General features: G+C 52.0%; 1 protein-coding gene across 1 annotated transcript in view; it reads left to right on the top strand.

Annotated features, from left to right (window-relative positions):
* UVSSA (UV stimulated scaffold protein A) overlaps nucleotides 1–8,439 on the top strand; it is a 41,384-nt gene extending 32,945 nt beyond the window's left edge. Inside the window, exons 11-13 of the mRNA XM_044448234.1 lie at nucleotides 321–432; nucleotides 2,912–3,104; nucleotides 6,640–8,439. Coding sequence (XP_044304169.1) covers nucleotides 321–432; nucleotides 2,912–3,104; nucleotides 6,640–6,733 — 399 coding nt within the window. The 3' untranslated portion in view covers nucleotides 6,734–8,439. The remainder of the gene's footprint in view (nucleotides 1–320; nucleotides 433–2,911; nucleotides 3,105–6,639) is intronic.
* The last annotated feature ends 5,198 nt before the right edge of the window (nucleotides 8,440–13,637 follow it).

Raw genomic sequence — 13,637 nt, 5'->3', positions numbered from 1 at the left:
GTCCATTAAGCTCGCATTGGGTTTGGGGGTTTCTTTGCTCCAATAAACGTCCTTCGCAAGGCGCCAGAAGTGAAGTCCCGATCGCAGACAAACTGCGCTCCCACTCTGAATGGCTTGCTGCAAACACGCTGCCGTTTTAATATTCTGATAGCCTAGAATCATATGGACCGATCAGCACAGCTTCTTGACCTGCATAAAGCCAGTTGGGGTTTTTCTGGACCAGCTGTGTCACAAATATGCCTCAGACCAGTCTTAGCTTGTTCATAAAAATATAATGTGGACTCTTAAAAAAATTCAACTGTGACTGTTTTGTCCTGAAGTGCCCTTTTCACGGAAAAATAATCCCCCGGGATGAATCTGGGACTCCTGTGAATCAAGAAGATCGAGACAGGGAAGCAAAGAAACAGTGGGAGGAAAAAGAGCAGCACCCAGGTTCGTGTGCGTCATTCAGTCTTCAGTTCAGTCTGCCATGCATGCAGGGCACTCTTTGAATAGGACTGGAGGTAGTTTTGAAAGAGTCCAGTGAACTCATGCTGTAAAATTGAGGCCTAAAAATCAAGACATGATGGATCATAATGGAAGATTTGAAAGAATAATATTATTCCCAAATAAGAGGAGCCGTTCTTGTGAATACCTTGTTCTGTAGCAGCCCTTCCAAAGGGTGGTACCAAAACCACTTCACGTAAATAAGTGTTTCATAGGGCGTTGCCTAACCATCTAACAAAGTGACTGCTTTGCTGCTTGTAGGGGCGCTCCATGCATGCGGTCCGTTGGGTGAAACGTCAGCCATGCCCCTCGACGGGTTCACCCTTTCCTCCACTCCCCGCTCTGCAGAACGGCCTTGTGCGAAGTCACGTGGGTGGAATGTTAGGAAGAGGGAGGAAGCGCCGGGCTGCCACACAGGACCCTGAACCACAAGAGATTGTCCCCGGTTGCTCAGTTTTCGGGGTTCCTGAATTTTGGAAAATGCGCTCCTTCCTTGAACTCCTGGCCACATGAAGATGGCTGCTGTCTGGTTCAGTGCCAAGACTCGGGGTTGGGAAAGGAAGGTGTGCCAGTCGAAATGGGGCGAGGGGGCAGCCTGCAGTGGAGAGTCCGGCCGTACGAGCAGCGGGGAACGCCTGTGCGCCTGCGCCAGCGACGCTGGGGAGGAGCCCCTTCCTTCCTGAGTCCTGTCCGCAGAAGGGCTGGGCTGCCCCGGCCACCCCTGCCCCACGTGGGCACTTGCGGGCTCCCACCTGAACCACTGTGCTTCGTGTCCCAGCAGTGGAGTGGAGAGCTTGCGCTGCCTGGATCCAGGTGCTCTGCCCGATCAGCGAGGCCTGACTTTGCTTTGCTCTTTGCTCTTTGCACTGCTCTGCTTTGCTCTGCTTTGCTTTGCTTGACGCAGCTTAAAAATATTACGTCCCAGTCAAGTGTCCGTGGAGCAGAGCTCCGGGCTCTTCTGAAACGACGAATCCTGGGGGATTAGGGTGACCCGCTAATCTGCAGTGTTCATCCTTTTACAATAGTTCACACAGAGGAGCAAATTAAGTGCCTATTTTTTGTGTCAGCCCTGAAGAATATCTGGTTTTCCAGCCCTTAGTGACTTGTTAACAAACAGGTATCGGGACAAGGTAGTGAAGGCAGCCGCTGGCCAGTCAGATGTGAAATAGTATCTCTTTACTAACTACAGTATTGATTCCACCCTACCCTCGCAAACTGTGTAATTTTCTTTTCCCTGCTGCTAAACCAGTAACAATGTATGAAGAGCTTTAGGGGCCCATCAGCGCTCAAAACGGCTGCTGTTCCTGGCATGCGATCGATTTTTCTCAAAGGCTTTTAAATTGCTCCTTCATTTTACTCAAATGCTCATTTCATCTCTACTGAACACCAGCATTTTTCGTTGTGTTTAAACAATTGCGCCATTCACCGAGTTCCTAAACTGTGACGCCACCTTATTTACTGAGAGATAAACTGTTTAGACGGTTTTTTGTTAATCTTGGATTAATTGTGCTTGTGTCTTGAATTGTTCTGCTCTGTATTCCTTTGCTTCCAAAAAAAGCCGGCACTGCGATCCATCTCGTCGTGTGTGTGGTTTTATTTTGCCCTTCTAAGCTTCTTCATTTGAATTACTGGAGAGCTCCATTTTTCTCCTTCTCTTTGCAGAGTTTTAATCTTGCTGTTATTGCCATAAATGAAGCTAATAGGGTGGTTTTGTTTGGCTTTTAGAAGTTCATCAATACACTACCATGGTGAAAAATAGTTTGGTGCTACCTGCCTGGAAAGGGCTGAAGCGATCTTTTATTTTGAAGTTCATGACTGCTAATCGCAAGCACACGGACATTAATGAATGCTAACAGCAGCTGTACCGGGATATTATTGTTTCTCCCTTGACAGCAGAATACAGGGATGAAGAGTAATGCACATGTAGAGTCGTGTTGTGTATTTCTGTCTGAGCCCTTAACTTTGGGAATTTTCTCTGCTCGACCGTGCTGTTTCTCACTCTTATCAGTGTTGGTTTCTGAAGTCCGGGCTCTCTGAAAAGATCACTTCCTGTCAGCTTCCACAACTTTATTTTCCCCTTTTATCAGTGCTCTTGATATTAATTTGTTTTGCTAGACAATTGGCATAATTCGGTCTCAGGCATAGTACCCATGCAAGAGCCTTGTTCCTCACACTCTGGATGTTAGCCTAGGAAGTCACGAACTTGCTGGTTGGGTGTCCTTTTATTGGACTTCCGAATTTGAACTGGAGTCGGTTTATCTGATGGTGGAACTCCGCAGGGCCATAAAGCGGCACTGCTTAGGCATGCTCAGAAGCAGTCTTGTAAGGATTTGTCCCCGATCTTTTGTTTGGTCCTACCACGCCAAATATGTGTGACTGCCACCCGTTAGCAGTGGAGCAGTGGCTGGTTCTTTTGTCTTTGCAGAGTGGCGAGATCCAGAGGTCATGAAAGAAGTGGAAGCGGCCACTGGCGTCGACCTCGGATCCTCTCGGTATAGCGGAAAAGGAAAAGTGGGGAAGAAAGGGCAGATGAAGAGGAAGAAGTACCCGAACCTGACAGATCTGAGGCAGCAAGCGGACACATCCCGGGCCCGCCTGGAGAGGAAAGTTTTCAATAAGTAAGAGACGTCTCGATTTGTGCTGCCTCTGCTTGCGGTTGCTCCTGTTATTTCTGTTTTGATTTACCGTGTGTGCTGACCTGTCTGTGTGTATCATGGGAAGAAAGAGGCAGGCTGCGTTCTTGCAAGCTTTTTCTTTGATGGACGCCATTCTCTACATGTTTCCTGATGATGCAAAAGTTTGCTAGCCTGGTGGGTTTGAGTGTCATGTCCAGGACCAAAAACACCTTTGAATGAACACAGTGTGACGTAAGGTGCTTACAGATTCGTTCATTCGTCAACCTGTGTGGAAACTGTAGTGTATACTGCCTATTTTGGTGGGCCTTCAGGAGAAGAGAAGACTCACGCTGGGAGTTGGAGGAGCCACCAGCACCAGCAAACTGGCCAGGTGCTACCTTTGGCATCAGCTGGCCGGTTGAAAAGCCGTGATTTAAAAGTCTGGTCCTGCATGTGCCCTTTGGGCCATCTAGGCAGGTGCAGGGCTGCATACCAAGGGGCCCAGCCAAAGCGGCGTCCTGGTGGCATGGCCCTTCTGCACAGCCCAACGGGTTGCGTGTCGAATCCGCACAGCTCTGCCAGCCACCCCCAGAGATGGGCAGGGATGTGCTGGATGCCCCACACACGCCTGACCCCAGTGGGCGGAGGGCAGTCGAGTTGCCGCGGGTGCAGATGGCCAGCAGTTGCCCTGCAGAGCCGCCCTCTCTGGGGCAGCCAGCATGCCCACCGGGCGCCCGGGGTCCCCAAGGCAAGTTGCATGGAGCAACTGCTGTTAATTCCAGAAGCAAAGCAGCTTTTGTTCTGAGCAAAAATATTAGCGCCTGCAATATGATATAATCTCCAAAGCCTGAATGAGCCAATTGAAGGGATGTTGATTGTTTAAAAAGGGTGTTCTTCTCCTTGTCTTGATGTAATGGCTGTTATGAGTAATGAAACGCACGTCGGGCCTCGTCTCCTCGCAGAGCAGGCCACTGTCCGTGACAGCCTCGCATTATCTGCTCTTATTTTGAGGAGTCAATAAGCCATAAAGTTCTAATAAGCAGAATTTCACATCACCTTTAGAAAATAAATTTCAAAAGTTGTTTTTAGTTTACTGTGCTCCGTGCTAATGATTTTGAATGTGTGGTAGTGCCAGGCGTGGGAATTCAATCTGTCATATTTTAATAGGCTTCATAGTTTGCAGCACTAAACAAGGTTATAACCTTGGCTTTATATAACAGTCCCAAATTACTTGAAATGTACCGGTGATAAACCAGGCCCTGATCTGCCAATAAAGTTAAGTGAAATTGCACTCTGGCCATCAGAGTGGGATCGCGTCTCGTCCGCAGCATCTCACAGGCCGGTGGTGTTAATGCGCAGGCTGTGCGGCACGACAGCGCCAAGGCCGTTGCACTGCGCTCCAGACTCGCTTTGCTCCCGCCAATCGCATCCCAGCCGCAGTCACCACCGCTTTGTGGCCGAGTTCCAGTCAGCTCCCCCAGCTTAAAGAGGCATCCTTTAATCTGCTGTTCTAAATGCCCCATTTTTAAAGCGTCATTTAAGCGTTCCCTCCCGACTTCAGGCACCTTAGAAAGGCTTCGGCATAAAGCTGTTGGGGTTGCGAAACGCAGGCGTGTCTGAGCGGTTGTCATCCATGTCCACGGAGTTGGGAGATGTGCTCGAGGGAAGGTGTGCCCCCGAAGCCTTGATCCAGATGCTCTGAGGCCGCTGCAGACTGGCCGTGACGATGCTGTTCATGGCATCCTGACCCATAAGGGGGCTTCCTTCTTTGGTACACAGAGGAGACCATTGACGGCCACCCGTCCTTCTGGTCTGTGCTACTGCTTAGTCAGTTTTCTAGTGGGTGGAGTGGCTCCCCCAGAGCAGAGTTCTCAAGTGACGGCCTGTGCAGAGAGAGCTGGCCATCCTTGGCTTTATTTACAAGCGGGAACTGCCAAAGGCACATCCTGTTCTGCAGCTGGATAATTTTGGACCCCAGCTTAATGGTTTTATGCCTCCCCTTTTAGACAGCCAGGTGTGTCCTGTTCCAGGTGTAAAGTACCTCTCCTCACCTCACCCCCATGGCTTGCTTTTCAGTTAGTCCTGCTTTTCTGATACGTTGCAGCAAACAAAAGCAGGGAGTGGGGGCCCACGGCCTTCTCGGCCCCTGGCAACTCTCCGCTTGTGCTTCCGGGGCAGAGTTCCCCACCCTGAGAGCGGCTCTCTGCAGAGCATGGTGCCAGAAATAATAATCTCCAAGTGCTGGAAATCATCTCCAAGAGTGATGACTCTGCCTGCAAGAAGAGCTGTTCCCGTTCTGGCCTCGCATGGAGTCAGTTCCTTCACTTCTTCCTCATGAGTTCCTCCTCCCCTTCCTGCCCCTCTCCGGCAGCCCCGGCACCTCCCCTCTCGCGTTTATCTGATGGCCATTCTGGGCTTTCACCTTGCAGTATCGCGTAAATCTTACTTCTCACAGGGTCTGGTTAGGCTGCTCTGTAAAGGCGCCGGACATCAGTGCCCCGTTGCCTCAGCGGAGGCTCCGTTTCTGGAGGCCCTGGTGCCCAGCCTTCCCAGCAGCGGTTGCGGCGTCCCTAGGCAGGGCACTGGGTCAGCCAAGCACTGCCCCACTGTTGGGCAGCGTAGGGATTAATCAGACCAGCATGACCCACATCTAGGGAAGGACGGAGTGGGGCACTCTCCCAGCCATGCGTTCCTGCCCAGGCTTGCGGTCTCCTCCCATCTCCACCAGGTTGTGATGTCGCCGTTTTTTTCCCTGGACCCGACTGAAAACGGTTCCTTGGATGCAAACAGTTCCTGCCCACCTTGAACTTAATCGTCCCCGTGCGCCATGATCTTCCTTGCCCCTCAGCTCTGCCACTCCAGAACTCCAGCGCTGAACATGCACAGCAAAGGCTGCAGTGGGTGTGACGGAAAGGGTGCTGTCCGCAGGAGGTTTTTTTTAGAGGGGGCGGTCATGGGTGCTTCCCAGTTTGTAGCTTCCTTGGAGAGCTATGCTGAGAAAGCTACCGCCGTGGCTGATAGTTTCTCTCTCTACTGTAGGGTTCCCACCGAAGTATTTGTAAATAAGTGTTAATGGTTTCCATGATAAGCTATTCATGTTTCTCGGTGTCATTCGTATTGTGCAAAGACCAAGTCCAAAACACATCCTGATGAACAGAGCCCCATGCATATTTCTCCCACAAAGCTGATATTCTTATATTCCTTGGGCAACATTTAAAATTTCACCTAAGTAATTGTCTAAAATGGATGTGGCTATAAAAGGTGGGAAGAGCGCAATCATCATGCTGAAAGACTTCCATTTGTTTGTTTCTGTTAATGAGCCCATTGCTAAATTAAAACTGTTTGTATTGCTGTAGCTAATTTAGTTAACATAATAAATTTGTTCTGCTTCATCATCAGTGCAAGTGTTTGAGGCTTGATTAGCAATTAATCATACCCCACTTCATTATTTTTGCTAACATATTCATAAGCATTGCCTGTATTCACATGAAATATTAGTTTAGCTCTCTTTTCATATTGTCTTGCTTTTTCTTAACAGAACAGCCATGAAACGAGTGGTGAAAGCAATGAACCGCGTGGATCAAAGAAAACACGAGAAGTTTGCAAACCAGTTTAACTACGCCCTGAACTGAACATTGAAATGTCAAGACTGAGATGACACTTTGCCGGGCTGTGATTCCTAAACTCCACAGATAAAACATCTTATTGGAGTGGTATAATTAGTATAAATTTGGATAATCTAATATATTTGAAAATGAAAGTGAATATTTATTAAACATTATTTTCCCCATTTGTCTGTGTGCAAAACCAGTCCCTCACAGTTGATAACTGTTTGCATTTGGGGTGAAATAGAAGAAAGCTTGTAAGAATACCCATTGTTTTTTTTTAAACGTCAGTGGACCAAACAGTTTTATATTGTGTGCTCAAGATCACTTCCGGGGCAAATTTGCTCTGGCATTTGGCCAGTGGTGGCGCATGCTAAGAGAAGCTGCAGCTGCGACCACAGGTTCCCCCACCCGCGCCTCTAGCCCCCCCCCCCACCGCTGGCCACCAGCCTGCGCCACGCTCCCCAGTCATCCTGGGGGCCGTTACGACGGTCTCGCCACTGCTCCACAGTTGAAGCTACCTGGGCGGCTCTCAGCCATCTGTAAAACAGACAGCAAAACTGCCATTAGAAAATAGTAAGAGCAGAAAAACTGTTAAATGGTTAAAAACGGCTGAAATAGACAGAGCGACTCCATCGGAGGCTGGGGTGGGTGTTCCCCACAAGCCCACGGGGGGGTCTTTAAAGCCCCCGGAAAAGAGGGCCCTCTTAATCTGGCACCAAGGAGACGACTAATTTGGGGCCAGGCCGGCCTCAGTGGAGAAGCCGTTCCAAAGGCAGAGGGGCGTCACTGTGAAAGCGCCCCCTGTTGCCCCCCCCGAGCTTTCCCCGGAGCTGGCTCTCGGAGGGGGTCCCCGGGGCTGGGGGTGGCCCAGGCAAGCTGCAGGAGGGAGCGGCACTCAGCAGGTATTGGGGTGCCTGGCCGTGTGGGGCTGTACAGGTAGAACCAGCACCTTGAGTCAGGCCCAGAAGCGCACAGGCAGCTGCACCTGCGGGCCAGAACCAGCCAGGTGCCCCTAGTTTACCTGGGTGCCGCATTTGCAGCAGCTGCGGCTTCTGAGCCATCCCCGGGGCCGCCTCGCATGGAGGGCATTGCCGCGGGGGGGGGTGGCGGAGGGACGGGGACCTTCCCCTCCCCAGGGGACTCCGGTCTCGGTGGCAACCGTAATAGGTAGCCGAGCTCTGAGCAACACTTATTTTCAGATGTGGGAACGAGTCATCGTGTGGGAAATGATACCATAGGAGCTGTGAACAGTGGGATTCGTGCGACGTGCTGCAAAGAAAAGTCACGCTGGCCCCCAAAGCTGGGATCCATCCGGAGGGACGGGCACTTGCTCTCTGATGCACGCCAGAGCTTCTTGGTTTTTTACCAAATATGTGTAGTCTTTTACTGAAAAATGATTTAACAGAAAATTAACCTAGTAATTTAGTATTTTATAATACTAAATTTAGTATTTTATAATACATGTATGTGTGGATAAAAACGCTCACGATTCTTTCTTGTGATCCTGTGATTTAGCCTTTCTGCTCACAATAGTTCTCATCCGGTTGCCTTTGATCAGCTGTGCTCAGCTTTGTCATTTCATAAAAAGGGTAACAAAACGGGGCCTGGAAAGTTCAAATGTAATTTATGTAAACATAAATACATGAAAAATTCATGTTGGTGTATGTTGACAATATTTTCTGCAAATGATTTCTATAGTCCATTTTGTAATAAAATCTATTTGTAAGTAATGCTAGTTCCTTGCTTGAGTTGTACAGGATTTCAAGTTCCTTATATTTGTTGAGAGACTGTTTCTGCCAAGTGTGGCTCCTCCAATAAATTATTGGCCTGTGTTGCTGATAACTCCCTCCTGCAGAAAGTGGAGGAAGGAACTAGAGCACGGGTCCTCGAGCTGCAGCCGGGGGGCTGGATCCGGCCTGCCAGGCCCATTTCACCTGCCACCGCCCACTTCGCCCCATGTGCAGGGAGACGACAGTTTGCTCGCACGGAGAAAAGGATCTCCAGGCGATACTCGGGTGCCCGCCCCTGCCCGCACCTCGCCTCCCCTCACCGTGCGCGCCCGGCCTCGCCTCGCCACATGCCCCCTCGCCGGCCCACGTGCACCGCCGACACCTTTCAGCTGGCCCCCTGGTGAAAAAGGTTGAGGACCCTGCCAGCTCGATCCCACTCATCAGCAGAGATGACCTAGTGGTGGTTATGGGGACTGCAGACAAGGGACCTGGCATAATTGAATTCTCAATGGCAAAGCACGGGTCCTCAAGCTACGGCCCACGAGCCGGCTCCGGCCTGCCTCTGAGGTTTTGGACTCCGAGCAAGTTCGAAAGCTCTGAGCTGGCGCAGGCGTTCCCTGAAACTGGGCAGAGTGCTGGCGCAGGCACTGCACGGGTGCTGCTCTCCCCCTTCCCCAGCTGGGTGCATGTGCAGAGTGGGAAACAAGCGAGTTGGGCTGGAGAGAGAGACGGCGCTAAAGGAGGATTGAAGGTAAGAAAAAACGTACCTCCTCAGACTAACTTTCTAAGTCTATTGCTAATGACATGAGCCATGTCCCTGGGCTGCGGGCCAAGCCACTGCCTCCTCGCCGAGCCCGGGGTCAGCTGCTTGGCGGCGGTGGCTTGCCCACAGAAGGCTGCCCCCGGGCTCGGCGAGGCGGCTTGCCGCGGATGCACCGGAGCCACGGCCTTCAGTGGGGGAGCCGCCCCCCCGTCAAGCAGCGGCCCCACCCCCGGGGTTGACGGGAGCAGAGCCAACATTTTTAATTAATGTTAATTATTTTTAATTTTTAATGTATTTCAATTTAAATTAATATGTGCCATGTGCATAGGGATTCATTCATTTTTTTCCAAACTATAGTCCGTCCCCTCAACAGTCTGAGGGACAGTGAACTGGCCCCCCGTTTAAAAAGTCTGAGGACTCCTGTTCTAAAGGAAGCAAAAGCTGAGTGTAGACAACCATCTCTCCTGGATTTTAGAACAGCCAACTTTAATGAACACGGAACAATGAAAGGGAAGTTTGCATTAAATGAAGTCCATGATAGAGAGGAGCTTTTTTTTAAAGGAAATTTTATGGCACAATTACAACTCCAACCAGAAAAAGAAGGTAAGGTAGCAAAAGAAGCCCACGTGGCTTCATAAAAAGATGAGTGATCGGAAAACAAAAGAGGATGCTTTTAATTTAATTTAATTATTTTTTGTTTATTTATTTAGAACTTTTTAGACTGTCCCTTACTGTAGTGTCAGGACGGTTATAAAATAAAACACAGCATCTAGGAAGCAGGAGGAAGGCCGGGCTCCAGCACGGAATCGCAGGGATGGCATCAGGAAGGTTAAAGCTGAGCACGGGCTGAGGGATGCTGGAAGCGACAAAACAGGCCGCTTCCGATGTTCTGCAAAGACATCTAAAAGACTAAGGGAAGAAATGGGGGTTCGGCTGCTCAGTGTGGACGGCAAAATGATAACAGGTGACCAAGAGGAGGCAGAAGCACTCGGCCCCTAAATTGGCTCCGTCTTCTCCCAAAAGAGCGTCCCTGAACTGATCTCTGGCAAAGGTGAAGTACAAGCTGGAGGGGCAGGACCGCAGCTTGAGGCCAATACCCGAAAGGTCAAGGGATGCCTCATTACGCTGAACGAGTTCAGAGCTCCAGCACCTGATGAACTGCGTCCTCGAGCCGCTATTGGTCGTCTCCGAGGAACCGCGGGGACAGATGCCTGGAGCAGGGCTGCTGCTGCTGCCTTCACAAAGGGGGAAAGGGGCACCTGGGAACTGCAGGCAGGTCCATCTGACGTCCCCGTTCCGGAGCAGATTATACCGCAACCCATCTGTGAACACCTTGAAAGCGATGCAGGCTAATCCGAGGGCCTGTTTTGATTGGGTAGCCTCTCCGGTGGGGCGTGTGAATGCCGTGAACGCGAGGTATGGCGACTGCAGGGGAGTCTCTTTCACAGACTGGGCAGGATGGAGCAGTTCTCAGGGAGTCCCAAGGACATTTTTTCAGGTGCTTCTCAAACTGGGGAGAAGTGACAAGAGCAGCAGTACCGGATTTTTACAATCTGCCAGTGAGACCAGATGTAAGCACAAAGCTGCTGAGCATACAAAACGAGCAAAAGCACAAATCCGAGTACAGAAACGGGAAGAAAAAAGAACATGCAGTCACATGGAAACAACCAGAGATGCATCAAACTGGTCTTGAATGTGTCATTAATAACTCCTTAGAGTTGTGCCTGGCACCAACTTTGTAGTCTTTTCAATGCCAGCTGAAGACTTTTTATTTTCCCAGCATTTTAACACTCTAACCTTTAAACTTTATTTGTATATACAGTTGTACCTCAGCTCACAAACTTAAACCGTTCCAGGACTCTGGTTGTGACCCAAATTGGTCGTGAGCCAAGTCAGATTTCCCCATAAGGTTCAATGTAAATAAGGTCAATCAGTTCTGTAATTATTTTTTTAATCAGAAAAATGTGAAGCAAAGTGACAACAACGAAGATGGCGGCCGTCTCCCTGCCCCCCCCCCAACATGATCGCGATCGCGCCCGTCATCCCGGCGCACTGGGGGGGGGGGAGACAGGTGCACTCGGTGGGGGGAGATGGTCGAGATCGCGGTTGCGCTCGTGCAGGAAAGATGGGCACGATCTCGGCCATCTCTCCTCCCCAGCACGATTGCTCCCGCCTCCCCACTCGGAGGGCAGGGGGAGATGGCCATGATCGTGGTCACCACCCAGTGTGGAGCTCGCGACCTGAGCCAAAAGCATTTTCACGAAACGCCTGTTCACGGCCTGACTTGGGCGTGGACGGAGGCGCTCGGGGGCCGAGGGTTGCCTTGTGTGGCGCGAACGCATCTGTGCTGAGCAGCCGCACTCGCTCTTGCCATTACACTCTCGCCCTTTTAAATCATGTTTGCACCTGTGTGCCTTCTAAACTTCTGTTTAATTCTAATTTTTGGTCACTGCCCAGAGAGCCTTGGGCATAAACATGAAATGAAATACATACGTGTGTTCATTGACCTCTTTAAACAGGAGTGGCGTGTTTGGGACAAGGCTGACGCATGTGACATCTCCTGCCCAGGGGCGCTGAGCGCTAACGAGGTGCCTGCTGTCCCACCCGGCCGGCCGGCCGGCCGGCCACCCTCGGCCTCCAGGGCGGAGAGGAGACAGGCCCTGCGACGACGCTGACTGCCGGAGAGCCTCAGCCCCTCTGCCTGCGCCGATCCTGCAGCGTTCTCCTTCCTGCCGATCCATCTGACGGCTCTGGTCGCCATGCGCCAAATGACCTTCCCAGAGACACATCCGGGGAGGGCAGAGGCACAGAATCGGGGCCGGGGGGGCCCTGTCTTGGCACCCGTGAGCGGGGGCCGGGACTGGGCAGGAGCCCCCCTTGCGACAAGCACTTTGCTTTTTGGTGGGAAGAGGCGCATCCCTGCGCTTGCGGGTGGCCGCCCCGGCCGGAGAGGAGGGAGTGCGCAGCACGTGAAGGCACACCGTTATTTTTCACGCAATTCTCGGCTGTCATTTTCCACAGATGTGTAACTTGCTGAGCTACGGCTATTTGTCACAGTATTTCTTGAGCTTCCAGAAGCCCCCTTCTAAACAAGCGCTCTCAATTATTATTTTTCCAATCATTCCTTGTCAATCAGGCATTCAGTCAATCATTTCAATCATGGCGTATATTTTTATGCCGCTTTTGGAATTCGCCAGGGTGGGAAGGCTTGGTGGTGGCAGCAGAAGGCATCGCGAAGGGAGGAGGGTCGTGAGGGCAGGACGCCGGTTGGGGGACGGGCAAGCGCGTGCACTCAGCAGCCCCCCGGAAATAACGGGGTGCCTCAGACACTCGCCGTCTCCTGGCTCTCGAGCAGCCACTCCAGCTGCGCTCATGCTTGTCTCCTGCAACGTTCGTGTTTCCAGCTCCAGGAGAGCCATTTTGCTTCAGGAAATCGCACTTGTCCTGGAAAGCCATTGGCAGCCTTCTAATAAAACAGAGATGTGCATTCTTCAAAATCATTATATCCCACCTTTCTTTCTCGTGCCAGGTGGCTTGCAAGATTCTCCTAAGGCAACCCTATAGATAATGGGACCGGGAGAAAAATCCAATGAAGGAATGGGGTTCTCCTCCATTTCATCCTCACGGCAACCCTGTGAGGGAGGCCAGACCCAAAGGTCATGCCGTGAGCCGCAGGGCTGCTCGGGTCGAGGGCCCGGCTGGCCTGCATCCCAGCCACATGCGCTTCCTGCGGGCCACCCTTGCGCAGGGGAGGCGGCCGGCTGGAAGAGGACTCCCCTGGACTAAGTAGAACTCCAGGCTGTGGCTGGGGGCCCTCCCTGGCTGTAGGGCTTGGGGGCTTGTCCAGCACAGCAAGCGGAAGCAGAGCCCCCCCTGGTTGGACAGGGGCCTTCCCCAGCACGAGGAGCCCAGGCACGCCTGCTCGGGAGCAAGCCCTGCTGCTGAAGAGCAGCCCTCCAGCAGGGCCAGCCGCAGACTCCCCAGGGGTCACAGGTCGCGGGCCTCTCCCCGGCCTCCGTGGCCAGGGCTGCCCTCAGATGGCGGGTGCAGAGGCTGGGGAGGAACCAGGGCTCCACTCCTTGGCCGCGGCTTTGCTTTTTCAGTGGGGACTGCAGAGAGCGAGGCGGAAGAGCAGCGCCTGGCCCTCCGGGGCTGCCTGCGCTCAGTGGCGCTGCCTCATTGGTGCCCGTCCGTGGCATCACGTGCTGAGCTTGGACCTGCGGATTATTTGCCTGCCTGCCCAGCAGCATGTTGATGATGCGATCCAAGAAAAATGGATCTGTGCCGCCGTTGGCAGTTGCTGCAGGATGCGGGCCTCTGAAGGGGGACGGCCACCTTGGAGGTGGCAAGGAAAGCCGTTTCTCCGGGAAGCCTGTGCACAGCACCGCACATGACTCCAGGCCCGCTGCCCCGCACTCCTGCGCTGGTTCTGTTC

This window comes from Varanus komodoensis, unplaced genomic scaffold (assembly GCF_004798865.1).
Source record: "Varanus komodoensis strain SLA01 unplaced genomic scaffold, ASM479886v1 scaffold54, whole genome shotgun sequence".
Lineage (NCBI taxonomy): Eukaryota > Metazoa > Chordata > Lepidosauria > Squamata > Varanidae > Varanus > Varanus komodoensis.
Note: the sequence above shows the minus strand (reverse complement) of the source record. Positions and strands in the feature narration are given on the sequence as shown.